The sequence below is a fragment of the Monodelphis domestica genome, chromosome 4, assembly GCF_027887165.1.
Source record: "Monodelphis domestica isolate mMonDom1 chromosome 4, mMonDom1.pri, whole genome shotgun sequence".
Taxonomy (NCBI): domain Eukaryota; kingdom Metazoa; phylum Chordata; class Mammalia; order Didelphimorphia; family Didelphidae; genus Monodelphis; species Monodelphis domestica.
This window is the reverse complement of record NC_077230.1, coordinates 433,508,217-433,527,198: the sequence shown is the minus strand read 5'-3', so window position 1 is coordinate 433,527,198 and position 18,982 is coordinate 433,508,217. Positions and strand designations below refer to the sequence as shown.

The 18,982-nt window shown below is 46.7% G+C and overlaps 1 protein-coding gene across 1 annotated transcript in view; it reads right to left on the bottom strand.

The window, feature by feature from the left end:
* The window catches only part of LOC100023549 (zinc finger protein 260-like), a 29,379-nt gene extending 23,788 nt beyond the window's left edge, over window positions 1–5,591 (bottom strand). The window contains exons 1-2 of the mRNA XM_016426966.2: window positions 5,446–5,591; window positions 2,453–2,590 (exon numbers count right to left, since the gene is read on the bottom strand). Of these exons, the coding sequence (XP_016282452.2) occupies window positions 2,453–2,560 (108 nt within the window). The 5' untranslated portion in view covers window positions 2,561–2,590; window positions 5,446–5,591. The remainder of the gene's footprint in view (window positions 1–2,452; window positions 2,591–5,445) is intronic.
* Window positions 5,592–18,982: the final 13,391 nt, after the last annotated feature.

Here is an 18,982-nt window from a genome sequence, read left to right as displayed (position 1 = left end):
GTTATTAAAATTTTTCTTTATTGGATACTGCACTCAGATAAGAGGACTAACATTTCAGAGGACATACAGGGAGCTGAAGCTCAGGACAGCCATTAAAGTGTAAGCAGTCATTATTGAAACCCTGCCAGGTGACTAAGTCTGGAAAGAGGTTTGTCCCTCAGGAGGGTCCTTACTTAGCTGCTATTGTGAATCTTAAAATTCCTCAGACTTGTGAATCTTAAAAATTCCCAGACTCTACTTCAGAAGATTTGATTTATCTAAACCCATTTTAAACAATGAAGGTATGGAATGTAGTCAGGATTGTAGGTGGGAACTCTAACATTACTCCACCCTCACTTAGGCATACTTTAGGGGAAGATAACTTTGTAAACTCCTGATTGAACAATGAAAAGTCCTGAACCCATACTTAAAAGTGAAGCAAGAACCCTTAAGCTAGGGCAACTTGTAAAGGACAAGATTAGCAGGAGGTATGAATTACCTAGAAGTTTTAGTCTACTCAGGTGTGAATTAAGAATGGTCAGTCCTTTGGAAAATGTCTACTATTGGTAAACGTGGAAATTTAGGGGAGGTGACATAGGAGAAAATTTTCTTTAAAAGGAAGGGGTTTAGGCCTCTGAAGGAGAATTCAGCTTGGAGCTGAATTGGAGGCTGCTGGAGAGGAGTAAAAGTTAGTTGAGGTGAAAGGCTGAACGGGAGGGTCTCTAAACACTAGAATCTTGCTTGGGACAAATCTTGTGGTGAGTGGATTAAAGACTGACTGGTATCTCTTAAGGCTTAAGCCCAGGCTTGCCTAGGCTGGCTTAGGCCGTTTCCTACTATTTCCCTTTTACTCTGTCTCTTTCCCTTTCTAAAATTCCTTCATTTGTATTAATTAAAATCTCCATAAAACCCAGCTGACTTGGGTATTTTCATATTTGGGAATTTTTCCCATGGTGACCACTTAATTTTTAATATAAAATCAAGACACTAAAAATTATCTTTACCATTTTGGCAATTCAGTCTTGAAAACCATATTTTCGTGGTCACAGTTCGTGGCAACAACTCTTTTGTCTGTAACACTATGGAATATCTGCACCTTATTCTATAGAGAAGACATCCCCTCATGCTATCATAGGTGGCCAGTTTCTCGAGCACCCTATTTTCAAAAATAGCCTCTCAGTAGGAAGCATCTCTTTCCTTTTACCTCACCGGCAGCCATTTTCCCTCTCTCTCTTCAACCCCTCCATTTCCTGCTACAAAACCTTCCGTATCCCCTGTTTTTCAACCCCACCCCATTTTTCCAATAAATATTACAGGCGGGAAGACTATCCCCCCTTAGAGGAAGCTGCAGACTCAGGTACCCAGGGGGGCACCCAGGGCCAGAGGCCAGGAAGAAGAAGGTCAGAGCCGAGGACTAGCTGGGCTGCGCCTGTCTGGCTGGGTCCTGGGTGGCCCCATTCAGCCTCTGGCCACCAGAGAACCTCATCATTCCAGGTTCAGAGGAGACCTCTCTGAGGGCTGCAGACATCCCAGAATAGCCCCAAGTCCCTTCTTCCTCTCCTCTGACCAGGGACACAGGCCTCCTGGCTGAGCCTGACCAGGGCTCTCCAGCCCCTGACTCTGGGCATCTCCAATGGCTTCCCTCAGGCTGGAAGGTTCTCCCTCCTGCCTGGGCCTCCTGGCTTCCTTCTTCCAAGCTCAGCTCACATCTGACCCTCAGAACAGAGCTCCTGGCCCCTAGCACTGCCACAACCTCCCTCTGAGAGTCCCTCCTGCCTATACTGCAGGGCCAGTGTAGACACAGCTGCTGCTTACACTTGTCCCCCCACTAGACTGTGGGGGGGGCAGGGCCTGGTTCCTCCTTCCTGGGCTGCTCCAGCAGCTCCCCACAGAGCCCCTTCCCTTCCTCAGAGCTTCTCGACTTGAGCTGAGACATGGCAAAGGGGAGGCAGTCAGAGAGCCCTGGGGAGGGCAATGTCTGCTCTGAGGAGGACCCTGAGAAGGACAAGAGCTGGGAAGCTTTCAGGGCTCTGCTCTACGCCTGCCCAGACAGGACCAAAGTAGGAAGGGCTTTCCCTGAGGTCCAGTTGGCAGAAGGCAGAGCCTGGCCCAAAGAACCAGGTGGGTGAGAAGCTCTGTGTGTGTGTGTGTGTGTGTGCTAGGCATGCCCAGAGCACACATGGAGTCTAAGGAACAGACTAAAGAGGGAAGAGGCTGTCCTTGTCGCTGAGCCTTAAGGAGGGAGCACTGAGGGGGCAAAGAGGGGAGGGCAGCCATGGGGGCCCTGAGGGGGCCCAGGAAGGGCCAGAGTGCCAGGAGTGACCCTGAAAAGCAGCAGCACAGAGCAGGGCACTGGTGCTCCCACCCCATCCCACTGCCTGCCTATCTGTGGGCAGAAACCATCCCGGGCACCACACACTGGCAGCTGCCTACCCAGGCCTCTGGAGCTCAGCCCTGGGCACACTGCACTCACCTGGGCTGGGGGGCCGGGGCTCCCAGGGGCCACCCCTCTGGGTCCTGGCCTGGGTCCTCTGCAAGCTCTTTGTCTCCTCTTCCTGGGCAGGAGGCTGGCTGCAGGCATTGAGGCAGGCTGAGGTCCAGCAGGGAGAGCCTTCAGGGTCCAGGGGGAGGACAAGAAAGGAGGTGAGGCAGGCACAGGAAGGTGCTCTGAGCAGGAAGACTCCCCCCTCCCTCTCTTACTCCTCTTCTGCTCATTCTCCTACAAAGACCAGGAGGCAGAAGGGGCTTTGGGATCCCAGATGGGAGGGGGGCAGTGAGAGGCTCCAGGACCCCCAGTCAGAGCTCCTCCTCTGCCCTCCCTGTGGCCCCTCTGCCCAACTCTCACCCAAACAGAATCCAGGCCACAGAACAACTGCCTGGTCTAGGAGGGAGGGAGCTGGGGAAGGCTGAGGACCAGGAGGGCTCTGGGATGGGGCTGCCAGCAATGACCAGGGAAGCCCGAGGCTGGGAGACACAAGCCTGGCTGGGATTCTCTTGCCTGGCAGGCTGACTGAGGGCTCTGAGAAGGGAGGCAGGAAGCAGGAGGCCTGGGCAAGGAAGGGGCTGGGAGCAGAGGAGGACCCTGTAACTGAGCTGGGAGAGGAGGAGGGGACATCCCAATGCCAGAAGAGTTCCAGGAGGGCAGCTGAGCCTGGGAAAGCAGGAAGATGGTCCCAGGCTCTAACCAGGAGCTGGGGAAGACTCCTGGGACCCCCTTTTGGAGCTTAGCTTAGAGGATGGTTCTCTGGGTCCCTGGAGGGAAACTGGAGACAGGAAGCTCAATGCCTGGGATCTGAAAGGGAGGCTGCAGGAGAGCCATAGGTCCAGTGAAGGCACCTTCCTTAAAAGCTTCGTTGCCTGGGTCTTAGGGAGGTACTGGAGGAAAAGGTGCAGGACACCTGGGTCCCTGCAGAGAGCCAGAGTTGTGGGTGGGATGATGGAATCTCTGAGCAAGAGCTGGGGGCAGGGAAACAGGCCACCTGGGTCCTGGTGGGGAGGTTAGAGGCAGTGCTCCTGAGTCTGTTTGGGAGAGCTCTGAAGTGTGACCCGATGGTCACCCTAAGGACAGTGTCCTGGGACATGAGGGAGTGGTGGGGAAACTGGACAAGAAACAGCAAAGGAGAGCTGGCCAGAGAGCCAGATGAGGGAAGTACAAGGGCTCCTGTCAGCCCCAGTGAACACTCACCATGAGGTCAGACAGGGAGGAGGAGACTGAAAGAAAAAGAACCAGAGTGCCTCATGGCTTCCTGGCTCAGACCTACCTAGGACCTGCATGCACAGGGTTGGCTCCCAGAAGGCAGGATCTCGGGTCAGAATCTCAGTTGAAAGGGAAGAAGGCAGAGGGACTTTGTTTCCAACAGAAGACTAATGATAGCTCCAGAGAAAGAAGAAAGTTTGATCTCAGCTACAGTGGTTCAGGGTTTTAGCCAGTACACTCTGGGCAGATCTTCTCAATCTCTAGGGTCCCGCCCTTCCCCCCACTGGAGTCCCTCTCTTCTAATCTAGACTCCTCCCAGCCTCCAAACTCCACCCCAGGGTTCATATTCCACCTGGGTCATCAACCAGCAGGCTGGCCATCTGGGAGGCTCCACCTCCTACAACCTCCCTCCCTTCCTCCCTCCCTCTCTCTGCTCTGGGCCTCACACCCTCCTCCTCTGGAATAGAATCTCCTTCCTTCTAGCTCTGCCCTTCATATACTCATCTCCTTCCAAATTTGGACAGGCAGACCCTGCATCCCTCCTGATTCTACCTAACATATCCCTCTCCCACATCCCCCAAACCACTAGGCAGGCATCCCTGTCCTAAATCTTCTCCTCCAACCTGGAAACATTTCTACCCTTTGGGGATCTTAATCTTTATCTTGTTATTCTTGCCTAAGGGGCTTTTTCTCAGTAGATCCTCTGGGAAAACAGGTCAGGAAATCTGGACACCTGGGTCCCAGCCACATATTTCAGGTGTTTCTAAAAGAAGCCCTTGTGTCTCTTCCTATTATCAGAGAGAGATTACAGAGCAGGGGAAAACATGACTTAGAAGTTTAGTCAAAATTTATTAATTAAAGCAATTTTCTATGGAAAAGTCTTCATTCAATTTTGAGATTTTATAAACAGTAAAAGGAAATCAAAGCTTGTATTTGCTAAGTGAAAAATCACACAAACCATTTCTGTATATTCATTGGACCTCAAGAAAGTTCAGTAGTTTAGGTTAATTGTTAGTTTTTGTTTTATTACCTTCAGGATAAAAAAAAAAGCAATATGTATCAGTTAGGAACAATGTGTTTCTGCTGGGTTTGTACCCCAAAGAGATAACAAGGAAAAAGACTTGTACAAGAATATTCATAGCTGCGCTCTTTGTGGTGGCCAAAAATTGGAAAATGAGGGGATGCCCCTCAATTGGGGAATGGCTGAACACATTGTGGTATATGTTGGTGATGGAATACTATTGTGCTCAAAGGAATAATAAAGTGGAGAAGTTCCATGGAGACTGGAAGGACCTCCAGGAAGTGATGCAGAGCGAGAGGAGCAGAACCAGGAGAACATTATACACAGAGACCGATACATTGTGGCACAATTGAACGTAATGGACTTCTCTACCAGCAGCAATGCAGTGATCCAGACAATCAAGAAGGATTTGGGAGAAAGAACACTATCCACATCCAGAGAAAGAACGGTGGGAGTAGAAAAGCAGAAGAATAACATAAGATTTATCTCATGGATTGATGAGGATGTGATTCAGCAAGTTGACTTTAAATAATCACTCTTACAAATATGAATAGCATAGAAATACGTTTAGATCAATGATGCATGTATAACCCAGTGGAATTACTTGTCAGCTCTGGGTGGCGGGAATTCAGAGGGAAGGAAGAAAACATGAATCATGGAACCATGAACAATATTCTTAATTAATTAAAAAAAATGAAAAAATAAAAATCAATCAAAAATTTCGAAATAAAAAGCACAATGTACTTACTTCACCTTTTCTCAAAACTGGGAAGCTGATCTTCTGGATTCGAGTTTTGAGGGGAAAGAGAGCAATCCTGTTGTTTTTCTCAAAGTGAAGTTTCTACTCCAATAAAATGTGAAACTAAAATATTCATCTAAATTTTAAAACAATTTTTAAACAATAAACTTCTACATATTTTCCGCAGGTGCCCCCCACACACACACATTGAAGGGAGATCTCTGTCTGTGTGTCTGTCTATCCATTGATCTAGAAAAGAGGTGAGGGTTGGAGGGGTCGGGGCAGGGGGTCCAGCCTGGTGGCTCAATGGATTGAGAGTCAGGCCTGGAGACAAGAGATCCTGGTGTGAGGAGGGGGCTTTGTGGTGCCCTCAAAATATGGCTTCAAAAACCTCTCCCTCATGGCCAAGCAATGTGCCAATTCCATCCATGCTGACAGGGTATGACCCCAGCAACTGGCTCCAAAGGGTCCTGCCATTACCCTTGTAGCCTCTCCTCCCACTCTCCCAGGTACAGGAAGCAACCTGCAGCGGGCCTTGGGCCATCCTTACTTCTAGCAGCTCATAGCATTTCTCTGGAAAAGAAACGTGCTGCCCTGTGCCTCAGTTTCCTTCTCTGTCAAAAGGGGGGATCCTCTGCAGGCCTTAGACAGCCCAGATCCAGTAATCAGTCAATCTGTTGGTTCTTGTTAGGCAGCTGCTGTGTGCCAGGCTCTAGGCTGAGGCAGCCTATGGTCTAAAGAAGCAGCATCGGGGCAGGGCTGGAGGGGAAATGGGGGGAAGGTGGAAGGCTGGGGCACCCCAGGCTGGAGAACTGCATATCAGCTCCTGGAGGGGGTGGGGGAAAGGGGAAGAACATGAATCTTGTAATCATGGAAAAATATTCTAAATTAATTAAATAAATAATATTAAATATTAAAAAACAACCTGGGAAGACACGGATGAAAAGTACAGTGAACAGAAGCAGAACACGGTGGATAGAAACTGCAATTCTGTCATGGTAAAAAATAACCTGTGAGCAACGGAGCAGCCCTGCACATGGAGCCATCCAAGAAAGATCCCAAGGGCTCCTCCCACTTCCTTGTCTTCTGGCTCCCCTCCCTGCTTCCAGGAGGCTGGTATGGACACAGTAAGGAAGGGGAGGCAAAGGATAGACTTCCAGGCTTGGAGTCAGACAGATGAATTTTCTTGTTCCAAGCTGGCCTCGGGCGGATCTTAGCTGTGTGGCCAGAGGAGTCAGTCCACCCACTTGCCTCAGTTTCTCATTTGTTTAACAAAGGAGGCTGTGTGAAGGAAATGGCCGAAAGCTCTTGTAAATGGCCAAGAATCCCCCAACGATGTCGATGTCGCCAAGGGTTGGACAGGATGGAAATGACTGACTCAAAGCTTTGGAAACAACGTGTGCTGCCCGCTGTCCTGGGTATGGTTATGGCGCCTTCCCTAGGCTGGGCTGTGCCTAAGGGAGGGAGAGAACCGGAACCAGAAATGAAACTTAAAGAAAGCAACGACGACAAGACCTCGTCCTGCGAAGAGAGATTCAAAATGTCTGGCAACAAAAGGCTTTGCGCCTGTCATCCATCAGGGAGATGTCGGGAGCACGACTGCGGGACTGCCCATCCTGGGGCTCCATTGGCCCAGGCGTTCCTGACACCTCACAGTCATCCTTCGGGGCTAAGCTAAGCTTGATGGCACCCACCCATGGCGCCTGCCCTCAGGGCTCCAACAGGACTCGGACACTCCGGGGACCTTTGCTGACAGAAGGTTATCCTCTGCCCAGAGGGCTCCACATGTCCAGGTGAGAGCTTCCCTGGGGAACCCAAAGGTCCTCCATGGAGTGACTGTCAAGAACCTGCTGCTCCGCCTGCGCCCCAAGCCATGAGCTTGTTTTTCCTTGGCCTTTTCCTCCTCTTTCAGACTCCGAGCTGGCTCCTGCTGCGTCTGCTGGGCTCCTCTCCTTGGGGGATTCCCACCTGCACGCGAGCCCCCTGCTTCCTCCTCACTTACAGGGCCTTCCAGTCGCTTGGCTCTGCTGCGGGCTCCGACCCTGGCAAGGGGGCGGTTGGCCCCTGGTTATGGCTTTAGCGGAGTGTAATGGGGGCCCTTTTCGACTCCCTTCGTGGCCACAAGCAGTGAGAATCAAAGGGATCCTGTGCCGGTCATTGGAAAAGGATTCCAGGGACGCCACATTATGAGATCGGTCAGAGGTTTGGCTTCCTGCTCTAAATCCAGGACGTGGTTCACGGCGATGCGAAGCAACGGCACAAAGTGCTGTTGGAGAAGCAGCTTCTCCTCCAATGCGGGTCCTGTTCAAGGGCGAGCCGGGCGGAAAAAGGACGAGCCCGCTGCGGAAGGAGCTGCCACATCACTCAGGGGTACATGCACACACACACGCACACACACGCGTGCACGCACGCACACACGCACACGATCACATGCACACACAAGCAAACAGGCACGCTCACATGAGCACACACGTGCACACATGACCACGTGCACATATGTGCACACACGCAAACACACATGTGCGCACACATGCACACTGATGTACACACATGCACACACACATGCACACACAGACCTCAGTGTAATAATTTATACATACGGAGGTATGTTTATTGACGCTGTTCATAACAACCTCGATCTTCGGTCTGATAAAACCCTTCCCTTCCACCTTAGATACTCGGTCATGCTTCCACGGGGGAAGATGGGTAAGGGCCAGGCAAATGGGGCTGAATGACTTGCCCAGGGCTACAGCGCTAGGAAGTGTCTCCATCTAGAGTTGAACCCAGGATCTTCCATTTCCACGCAGGCTCTCTCCAGCGAGTCTCTTAGCTGGCCCCATGGTCATATTTTTCAAGGCAAACCTGATCATTGAATCCTGTGGGCAAAACACCCAGACAAGAGCTTCAGGACTCCTTTTCCTACCGCTTGCGAAGATGGGGGCTGAGGCTGGCCAACTGCTTATATTGTGGAGTAAGTTGGATCGATGCTGGCTTGGGCAGCTCATGGCGTTGCCGCCATTGCACACTCTCTGTTGAAGTTACATCGTGAGCCGACACGGCCTCCATTCGCCTGGGCTGTGCAGGCATTGGCCGATGGTCTTCTAAGGCTTTTCAGCTCTCTCTACTTCACAGCAGAACATCGTTTGGCCGAGACGCCGGAGAGGAAACAAAGTCTCCCAGACAAAAATAAACGGGTTGATTGAGGGAAGAGCCGACTCGCCGTGGAGCTGGACTCCATTGGCAGCTGAAGACCACCAGGCTGGCGAGTAGCCCGCACGCGGCTCCTTCACAGCTGATGTCAGCACGACAGTATCCTCTGACCCCGGTCAGCTGGCCGGGGGTCTCGGTTCCCAATCTTAATCCCTCCCACGGCTGGTCCCGCCGCCTTTACCATGCCGCGATGGTCCAGCATGAAGCTTGGTGGTTCTCAACAGTTGGGAGGCAGAAGCCTATGGATGCAGCCCAGGTCTTGGGCCAGTGTCCCGCCAGGGCAGACGAGAAGGAGGTACAGCTCGGTCCCCTACCATGGGGACGAGGGGCCACGATCAGCACAAGACAGCTGTGGAGTATTACAGAATTGGGGATGGATCCCATACAGAGCCACACCCATGAGGGTGACGGGACTCCGCAGTCACCAGGTGGAATCGGAGAACGTCATTCCTTGATTTGTAGAGATCGATTTCATGACAGGACGGATTTAGACTCTCGAGGAAGACATGGGCCATTTTAGGGCCTCAGCTGCGTCCAAGAAAGCCCCTCTCTGTCACAAGGCAGAATCGAGGACTTGACCAATCCGCTGAAAACACCAGCCACCTCTGTTGTACTTCGAAAAATGTATATATACTTTGTTCTGTGAATCTTGAAATTTCTCAGACTTGTGAATGTTAAACATTCCCAGACCCTACTTCATAAGGTTGGGTTAAGACCATTCCCCGTTTGGGCAGTGAAGGTACTTGACCCGGAATGTGGGAACTCTACTCCACCCCTACTTAAGCATACTTTAGGGGAAGATAAAAGTTGTAAACTCTTTGCTAAACAATGAAAAATACTTAACTCATACTTATAATAAGGCAAAAGTTCTTAAGCTGTGCCTATTTTTAGATCTAATACAAAAGGTGCTAAGTACCTATAAAGGTCAGGCAACTTGTGAACTTACAAGGAGCAAAGAGGTGTGAATTACTCAAAAGATTAGTCTACCCAGGTGTGAATTAAGAATGGTCTGTCTTTTGGAAAACGTCTACTGTGATTGGTAGATGTAAGAACGTAGGGGAGGTGACATAGGAGAAATTTTTCTCATAAAGGAGATGAGAGAGACTCAGCTGGGGATTCAGCTGGTGGAGTCAGCTGAGATGGAGCTGGTCTGGTGTCTCTCTGAACACTAGAAACTTGCTTGGGACAAATCTTGTGGTGAGTGGATAAAAAAACACTAATCTCTCTCTTAAGGAGTGCCTAAGCTGGTCTAGTCCTTTTCCTATTATTTTCTCTTTCTCTCTTTCATTTATTCCTTAATTTTGTATTAATTAAAATCTCTATAAAAATCCAGCTGTCTTGGGTATATTTAATATTTGGGAATTTTTCCCTGGCGACCACCTTATATTTGATTTAAAACAAGACACTGTCTTGAAAACATATTTTCTGCAGTCACAATTTAAGTCAACCAGTCTTTTATCTGGGCAGTTTATGCCTTCCACTATTCTAATTATTACAGTTCTTCTGAGGCAAAAGGGCTGCTCTCTCTCTCTGAGTATGCCCCCGGTGTGAGTAATAAAGAATCTCCAACCAACTTTTCCTGGGTCCCTCTGGTTACAGTCCAAGTGTCCTTTAACAATACTACTTAAAATTCCCAATAACTACCTCTGACTGTCTTCTGAGCACAGCTTCTTCTTGCCTGGCAAACACTAGGCCTATCTGACCTACTCTATCTATAAAGGATTCACTAACTCCCTAACTCCCTAAAATAATAGACAACTACCACTCACTCACTCCTTCAATCAGTTTTCTATAGCAGATCCTTTCCTATGAGACAGACCTCCAGCTCCCTAGATATCCCAGAGGCAAAAAGCCCTCTAAAGGCTAAAGCCAAAAGCCCTCTCAGTAAGCTCAGACCTGCCTTTATATTCCAGCAACTAAACATCACCCTGCACTACCAGCAACCAACCCCCAATGATCAACTCACTCTCAAAAGCCTTACCAACCCTCACTGTCAGCAATGGACTCTCCTTTCAGCAACTGATAGCCTGCAACTGACACTGGCTCAGTGGGGTCTCCCCAGTTCCAACTTCCTGTCACCTTGGGCTGGTTAATCCCTACACATCTCTATGGCAAGAGGACCTCCAGTCCCCCATTAATTAAAAAAAGGAATAAAGGATTGGGGAATTACTAAAAGTTCCATCATCTATAAAAAGCAAAACATGAAATAAGTTAAACTAAAATAGATAATACAAAAGATAAACTGACCCACTGGACCAAGATGTCCCCAGCCCTGCTGGAAGATCAGCATTGGGGGAAGGAGTCACTCAATCAGCATCTTTTTATCCCCTCAGTTGTGGCAAGTAGGCAAACCAAGTACTCTACCTGTCTCACCTCTGTCTCACCTATACTTGGGGAAGAAGTGAGCTGCAAGGGCCCACTTCTGGCTGATAGGAACCACTCAGGAAATGGTGATGTTATTACAATAGTTGTGTTACCAAAAAAAGCAACCACCCTGAAAAGTGCTGATCTCCAGGAATCATTCCATCTACATGTGGCTGCCTTGATATAGTTATTTTAAAACAAAGAAACAACAACCTCCTTTAATTTCTTTGTACTCAATTTCCCCTTCTTAATTAGGGTAAAATCACAAAAGAGAAAAAATTTTCTTTCAACACAATCTTGTCCCAACTGGAAGTTGAGGGTCAGCCACATCCTTCAATTTCTTAAGAATACTTCTCAATCAGACTCAATCACAGACATGAGAGCACTCTGGCTTCTGACATCTGGGACAAGCATGGTGGCAGCCTCGTTGCTAGCCTACGTAGCAGTGTGGATACTGAAATAAGGTTCCAGAAAAAAAAATGATACTTTTGTTGTTGTTGTTGTTGTTTTTAAAAAAGGTATGTTTGGGGAGTCCAAAGGACCTGAGTCCATCCAGGCGATCACTCATAGAATCCCACATCTAGAGATGGTAGAGACCTCAGACACTGCCTAAATGTGTGACTCTGGACAAGTCATTTCACCTCTGTCAGCCTCAGTTTCCTCATCTATAAAATGGAGATCTTAATAGCATCTCCTGCCCAAGGTGGTTCTGAGAGTCCAATGAGATTATTATTATTATTAAACTTTATTTTTTTAGACTATTTCCCCATGGTGACATGATTTATGTTTGCTCCTTCCCCTTTTCCCCCCACCCCTCTCCTTGAGCTGACAAGCAATTCCACTGGGTTAGAAATGTATTATTATTCAAAACACATTTCCATATTATTCATTTTTGTAATACAATGATCTTTAAGAACCAAAACCCCAAATAATTTACCCATATGACCAAGGGATGAAGCATATGTTTTTCTTCTGCATTTCTGCTCCCACAGTTCTTTCTCTGGGAGTGGAGAGCATCTTTCTCATAAGTCCCTCAGAATCTTCCTGGATCATTGCATTGTTGCTAGTAGCAAAGTCTAGTACATTAGATCATCCCACATTGTTTCAGTGTACTGTGTACAATGTTCTCCTGGTTCTGCTCATTTCACTCTGCATCAGTTCATGGAAGTCTTTCCAGGTCATATAGAAATCAAACAGTTTATCATTCCTTACAACACAATAATACCCCATCACCATCCTATAATACAATTTGTTCAGCCATTCCCCAATTGAGGGACACCCCCACATTTTCCAACTTTTTTCCTCCACAAAAAGTGTAGCTATAAATATTTTTTCTCTTTTTAAATTTAGAATATTTTTCCAAGATTACATGATTCATGATCCAATCCCTCCCCCACTCTTTCCTCACCCCTCCTGAATCTGACAAACAGTTCCATGGGGTTATACAGGTATCATTGCTCAAAACCTATTTCTGTGTTATTCGTATCTGCAGTAGCTCAATCCTTCAACATCAGAACCCCAATCATATCCCATCACATTACATGATAGATCACATATTTTCCTTTTTTTTATTGTAAGGTTTATTCATTCATTTATTTAATTTAGAATCTTCTTCCATGGTTACATGAATCATGTTCTTTCCCTCTCCTCCTCCCAACCTCCTTCTGTAGCCAATGTCCAATTCTATTGGATATTACATGTGTCATTGATCAAGACCTAATTCCATATTATTAATATTTGCACTAGAGTGATCATTTAGAGTCCACATCCCCTGTCAAAACCCCATTGAAGCATGTGATCAAGCAGTTGTTTTTCTTCCATGTTTCTACTCCCACAGTTCTTTCTGTGGATGTGGATGGCATCTTTCTCATAAATGCCTCAAAATTATCCTAGATTATTGCATTGCTGCTAGTAGAGAAGTTTATTACATTCAATTGTGCCACAGCATATCCATATCTGGGTATAACGTTCTCCTGGTTCTGTTCCTCTCACTCAGCATCACTTCCTGGAGGTTGTTCCAGTTCACATGGAATCTCTCCAGTTCATTATTCCTTACCGCACAATAGTATTCCATACCCATCACATAGCACAGTTTGTTCAGCTATTCCGCAATTGAAGGGCATCCACTCATTTTCCATTTTTTGTCACCACAAAGAGCGCAGCTATGAATATTCTTGTACAAATATTTTTCATAATCTCTTTGGGGTACAAACCCAGCATTGGTAGGGCTGGATCAAAGGGCAGACAGTCTTTTATAGCCCTTTGGGCATAATTCCAAATTGCCATCCAGAATGATCAGATCCATTCACCATTCCACCAGCAAAGTAATAGTGTCCCAATTTTGTCACATCCCCCCCCCCAAAAAAATTTATTATTTTCCTTTATTGTCATATTGGCCAGTCTGCTAGCTATGAAGTGATAACTCGGAGTTGTTTTGACTTGTATTTCTCTAATCAGGAGCGATTTAAAACCCCTTTTCATGTGATTATTGACAGTTTTGATTTCTTCATCTGAAAACTGCCTATTCCTATTCCTTGAGCATTTGTCAATTGGAAAATGCCTGTATTTTTTTTAGTAAATTTGACTTAGTTCCTTATATATTTGGAAATTGGACCTTTTTTCAGAGAATTTTGTTATAAATTTTTTTTTCTCATTTTCTTGCTTCCCTTCTAATTTTGGTTGCATTGGTTTTGTTTGTATAAACCCTTTTAAATAAAATATGATAAAATCATTCCCAATGAGAGAATTATTATAGAATGATTAACACAGGTCCCCCAGGAGGTACAGAATAAATGGCTATTCCTTCCCTGCCCCTCTGCACATTATTCCAGAGTACTGTGATGCCCTTTCTGCTTCCATCTCTGCCTTGTCCCTTAATTCCTTCCTTTAAGCTCAGCACAGACAGCACCTGGACCAGGGCCCATCTCTGTCCCTCTAGGACAGACACCCAGGAAGCCGCAGTGGGGGCTACATACATGTCGGCATCCCCCAGACCTGTATGGACCCTTTGAAGATCACTGACTTCTTTCCTTTCATCACCTTCATCTCTGCCTGTTTCTGACAGTGTCTGTGTTCTCCAGCCCTAGAGTCCCCCAGCCCAGGAGGGAGGCAGGATCTTCTTTGACCTCCACTCCCTTCCAAGAACAGGGGAACAGCCTCGGTTTCCCTTTGTGCAATGGCCTCCATTCATATTGTTGTTGTCCTCTGGGTGCTTTTCCTCATTCCTGAGTTGACCTTCTGTTAGACCCCTCAATGGGTCTGACCACCAGAGTCCCCTCCTTCTCCTACTCCCTCCTGCAGAGCCATCACAAAGAACACAGGATTACTTAAGGAAAGAAAGGAAGAAAAGAGGAAAAGCCCAGCAATATAGATTGATCTGGACATCGGCATGCATGTGCAGGTTCTGCACCCATGCCCCCTTCCTCTTATGCCAAGGTGTTGGGGAGGCGTCTTGTCTCTTCTTGGGGCCACGTTTATTTTCTGAAATCTCTCGACATGGATTTCAGAGTATCCGGTGCTGCTCCTCCTGCTGTTGTCACTGTCACCATCATGGCTCTGCCTTCTGGGCTCTGCTGACCTCACTCTGACTGGGCCCTTCTGGACTACCCTGGAGGTGTCACCTGCATCCCTTTCCACACTGCAGCTATGGAGGGGGGCTGTTTGAGAGGAATTCAGTCAAGGAAGTGGGAGAGGAGTTATTCCAGTCCAGGAAGTGCTTTGAGAGCAGTGAGGATGTGTGTGAGTGTGAGTGTGTGTGTGAGTGTGTGAGACAGAGAGACATAGACAGACAGACAGGTAGGGAGGTGCCCTATTGTGGCTGGAAACAAGGAGAGCTGCATGTACTTGGGGTCGTTACTGCCTTTTCTTCCCAGGATGAGGTAACCAGTGATGGAGGCTGGTTGCTTGCTAGGCTACAATCACTCAGAAATGTCTTCTAATGAACATGAGCATCAGTAATCACACCTGAACTCCGAGCTCCTGTTGGGTTCCCAAGCAGAAGATGGCGGCCAATGGTGTCAGCTGTGTTGTTGGGCAGGGACCTGGAATAGAGGAGGGTTTTTCTGGGTTCGGGGACATGAGAAGTAAAGGACAAGCATCTCCATGCCTGGGAGTGGAGTCCTACATGAGGTTTGGACTCTATTGGTAGGACTCCCTGCATAGGATGGGTTTCATCACTATGAATGCTTGTCAAGGAGACCTTGAAAGTCTTGCTCCTGGGGAGAAACTCTTCCCTGCCTTCTTCTCAGGGCCCTGGGTGCCATAGGAGTCCTGAGAGGAGGGTCTCTGGGGAAGGACAGATGGGTTGGGCCTTTCAAACTCTGTGACACAGCCAGATATGGCTGTGAGCATCACATGGGAGGAGAGGAGCCACGTGGTCCCTGCCAGAAAGTCCTCTAAAGGTTGGTGAGGCAACAGAACTTTGAGAGCTTCCTCTTCCCAGTCAGAAAGGAGGCTAGAAATCTATGTATGCTGACCAGTGATGGGATTAGGATTCTCTGAAGACTCTATATTAATTCATGATTCTTCATTAGAGAGAGAAGGTGGACCCAAAAAAGAAGGACCCATAATCTCGTGGCCAGGTGCCTAGCTAATCTGAGTTCTCTGCTCACCTCTCAACTCGGTTCACTCTTACTGCTTCCTCTCAAGGACACCACAGCCTTCCTTGATCCATAACGTGTGGATCCATAACCTCGGTGGCATCACTTTTTCTGCTTGGACAGCCTTGACCTCAGGCCAGACTTCTGAGCACCAGATCTGAAGGGCAGGCATGCAGGATGGTCTTGTGTGAGGCACACTGGGGGTGCCCCAACTAGTCCAATTGAAAGACACAAACCTATTGTTGGCCTTTTGAATACCCCAAGTTTGGTAAAAAAGAAAAAACTGTTTGGAAGTATAAGCGGGTCCATTCTCTGTTTGAAATGTTCTGGGGGACCGGCCATCCGAAAAGCCATTAAGCAGAGATTCATAGCAGAAGTTCTTTCTCCCATCAAGCAGGAAGCCCACAAACCCCCTGAATGAGCACCCACAGTGACGTGGATATATTGACGTCGTCCAGAGGACCGTTCATGGGTCACATCCATTCGCCGTATCTCTGTACTAGTTAAGCCTCTGGGAGTCACAGCAATGTGCATTGGGGGTGGTTTGGAACACAATTAGGACACTTTTGAACAATCCTCCCGGCTTGATCCTTTGTGCGTTGGAACATTCTGCGTAAAGCAGGACTATTTTGGTGAAATGTATGATGGATTCCTCGGCTAATTGTATATCGGTTAGATAACACGGAGCAATCACAGCTTGATCTATGATGTCATTTCCTTTAAAATGGGTCCAGGCCGATTGGCACGACGACGTACATGCAGGGCATCCACTGGACGTGTCCTGTGTCGTAGGACAGTTTGGAATTCACAGAATAACGTCTGTGCGTTGCTTTGAGTGGATCTGATGACAGCTTGTTCTCTACCCTGCACAGACTGAAAACCATGTTCAGAGTCCATTAGGAGGTTGAGAGGCTCCTGAAGTAACCAAAAGGCTGGTAAAACAGCTGTTGATTCAGTTTGTTGGGTAGAAGAAAAGGAGGGTAAAAATGACAGGGGAGCTGCCGTCCCGTATACTCCTGCCTCGTAACTAGCATTCGCATCAACGTAAACGTTGGGTCCTGATACCGGACGATCTCTTAGAACACGAGGAAAGACAACAGGATGTGGTGACAAAAAGGAAATAAGCCTTGTGGAGTGCAGGCGGTCATAGCAATGGGGCACACTAGCAGTAAAGACCATTCATCACGACTTTGTAAGTATTTCTGTGGTATTTCTTTAGCAATGGGTCCCCAGATGTCTCGAGGATGCCATCCTAAACCTCAGACCGCATGCTCTATGCCCTTCCATATAACTGAGCCATGAGACAGTCAGAACTCTGTCAAGCCTTTCCCAATTGGCTTTTTGGACGTAGCCATTCAATGACTCTGTTTCTCAGTTAAGGCACCTGTTGGTAACATTGAAGAGGCAAAAATAGTCACTTCCACGCTAATTGAGGCTGATAATGGTTAAGTGGAGCCTGATTCAATTTGTCTTCTACCATCCCTAAAGCAAGAGAGGCCTCGGGTGTCCGTATTCCAGGGGAATTCAAGTCAGAACTGCCTTCCAGTGTTGTGAATAACAGTTCTAATGTAGTAAGAAATAAATGTTGCCTGACCCAATTGATGTCACCTAACCATTTCTGATAATCATTAAGACAGTCCTTTCTTTATTGTATTTGTGAGGCACAACAGCTGTTGCCTATAGCTGAGCCCCTCGAGAGAGTGCAGGACGTGTTTTGTGAATCTTTCCTTGAGCGATGGCTAAATGGTATTTTTGCCAGGTAATTTCCAACTGACTGTCGCACCTGCTTATTTGGGATTCACCTTCAGCCGCAATAAGAATATCATCCATATAGTGGACGATGTACAGAGCAGGAAAGTGCAGCCTTACAGAATGGAGGGCCGAAGCTACTTATTGTTGGCTGAATAATCTCATCATTCTGGACAGGGAATGTTTGCACTAAGATTCCACAGCTTCAAACAAGCTACTCGGTCAGACGGGGCTGGCAACGTGTGTTTGTTTGAGCCTCTTAAAACCTCCGAATCTACAATTAAAATACACTCCTCTTAAGTTCTATCACACAGTGGTTGTCACCTCTTTGAGGTCCCTATTTCAGTCCCCAAGTATCAGTGTGGAACTTCTTTCTCCTTCATGTGTGCAAGGACGGGGTTAATAGCTTCTGAGCAATTGATCCTAAGGCTCCTTGGCTCAATTACGTTTTATTACTTGATAACCTTGTCCCATCTTTAACCAGTGTGCTTACTACAATTTAAAAGTTTGAATGCATCAAACCCCCTTCATAATAATTTACTCTCAGTGGATTTCAGTTTGAACTCCACAACTTCCAAATAACTTTAAGTCCTTTAGCATGTTTCAGAGTCACCAAACTGAAGTGCAAAACATGTTCCTGCACTTCTCTCAAACCTGTCTAAAGTAGAACAGAACCTCCAGTTTAGTCTTCTTGTAGCTCAAAACATTATCACACACCTGATTAATTCCATCAACATTATTCCAATTTATAGTTTGTTGTATCTATTTAACACTAGAATTCACAATATCAAGTAGTATCTCTATCCATTACTCTTATTTCTTCTGGCTTCTCCTCTTTGCCATTATTGTAAGTAGGGGAAAGGTACTATCACCCTTCTTGATTTCAAGGCTGCAGTTTGCATATCATATACCCTTACATTCCTTCCTATACATTGTACACATTTTAGAAACAATTCATATAACCTTTGTCAAAGACAACATCGTTTAGAAATTTCCTTTTGCAAAATACCAGATTCTTAGTACTAGTATTACTAAATCCCCTGCACAGATTAATCACTTAAAAAAACTTCTTGTGTGTCATATGATTTCTTGTTGCTACTCCTGACAGCACATGCATGAAAATAAATCTGATTTGAAAAAATCCCAAATTTAAATTCTAGAATAAGTTCTTCTCAACAACATGACAACTTTTTCTGGATGACTTTTACATCTATAAAGTATCCAGTGCAATTTTTGTCCTTATAGAATAAAACATTCCCTCTCTGTGTCCGGCTGGCTATCAGCCACATTAGACAATTCTCAAATTCACTGAAACCATTATGCATAGCAAGATCTAACAAAACAAACTTCTAACCAGGAGTTTTGTTGTGCTCAATAAAATCTGTTTAACATTCCACATTTAACAGACAAATAGTTACCATAATACAAGAAATTATATATGTATCATATCAAAATCATTAACAATCTTCCCAAATTGCATACATCAAACCATTAATCTTAAGTGAAAAGTAGCCTCTAATTATGGAGTAAAAATCTCCCTTTTTCTGTTCTGAATTTTTCTCTTTTTCACTCCTTCGGGGGCACATCCAAAGGAAGAAAGAGGAAAAAATCAGTGAACAGGTATT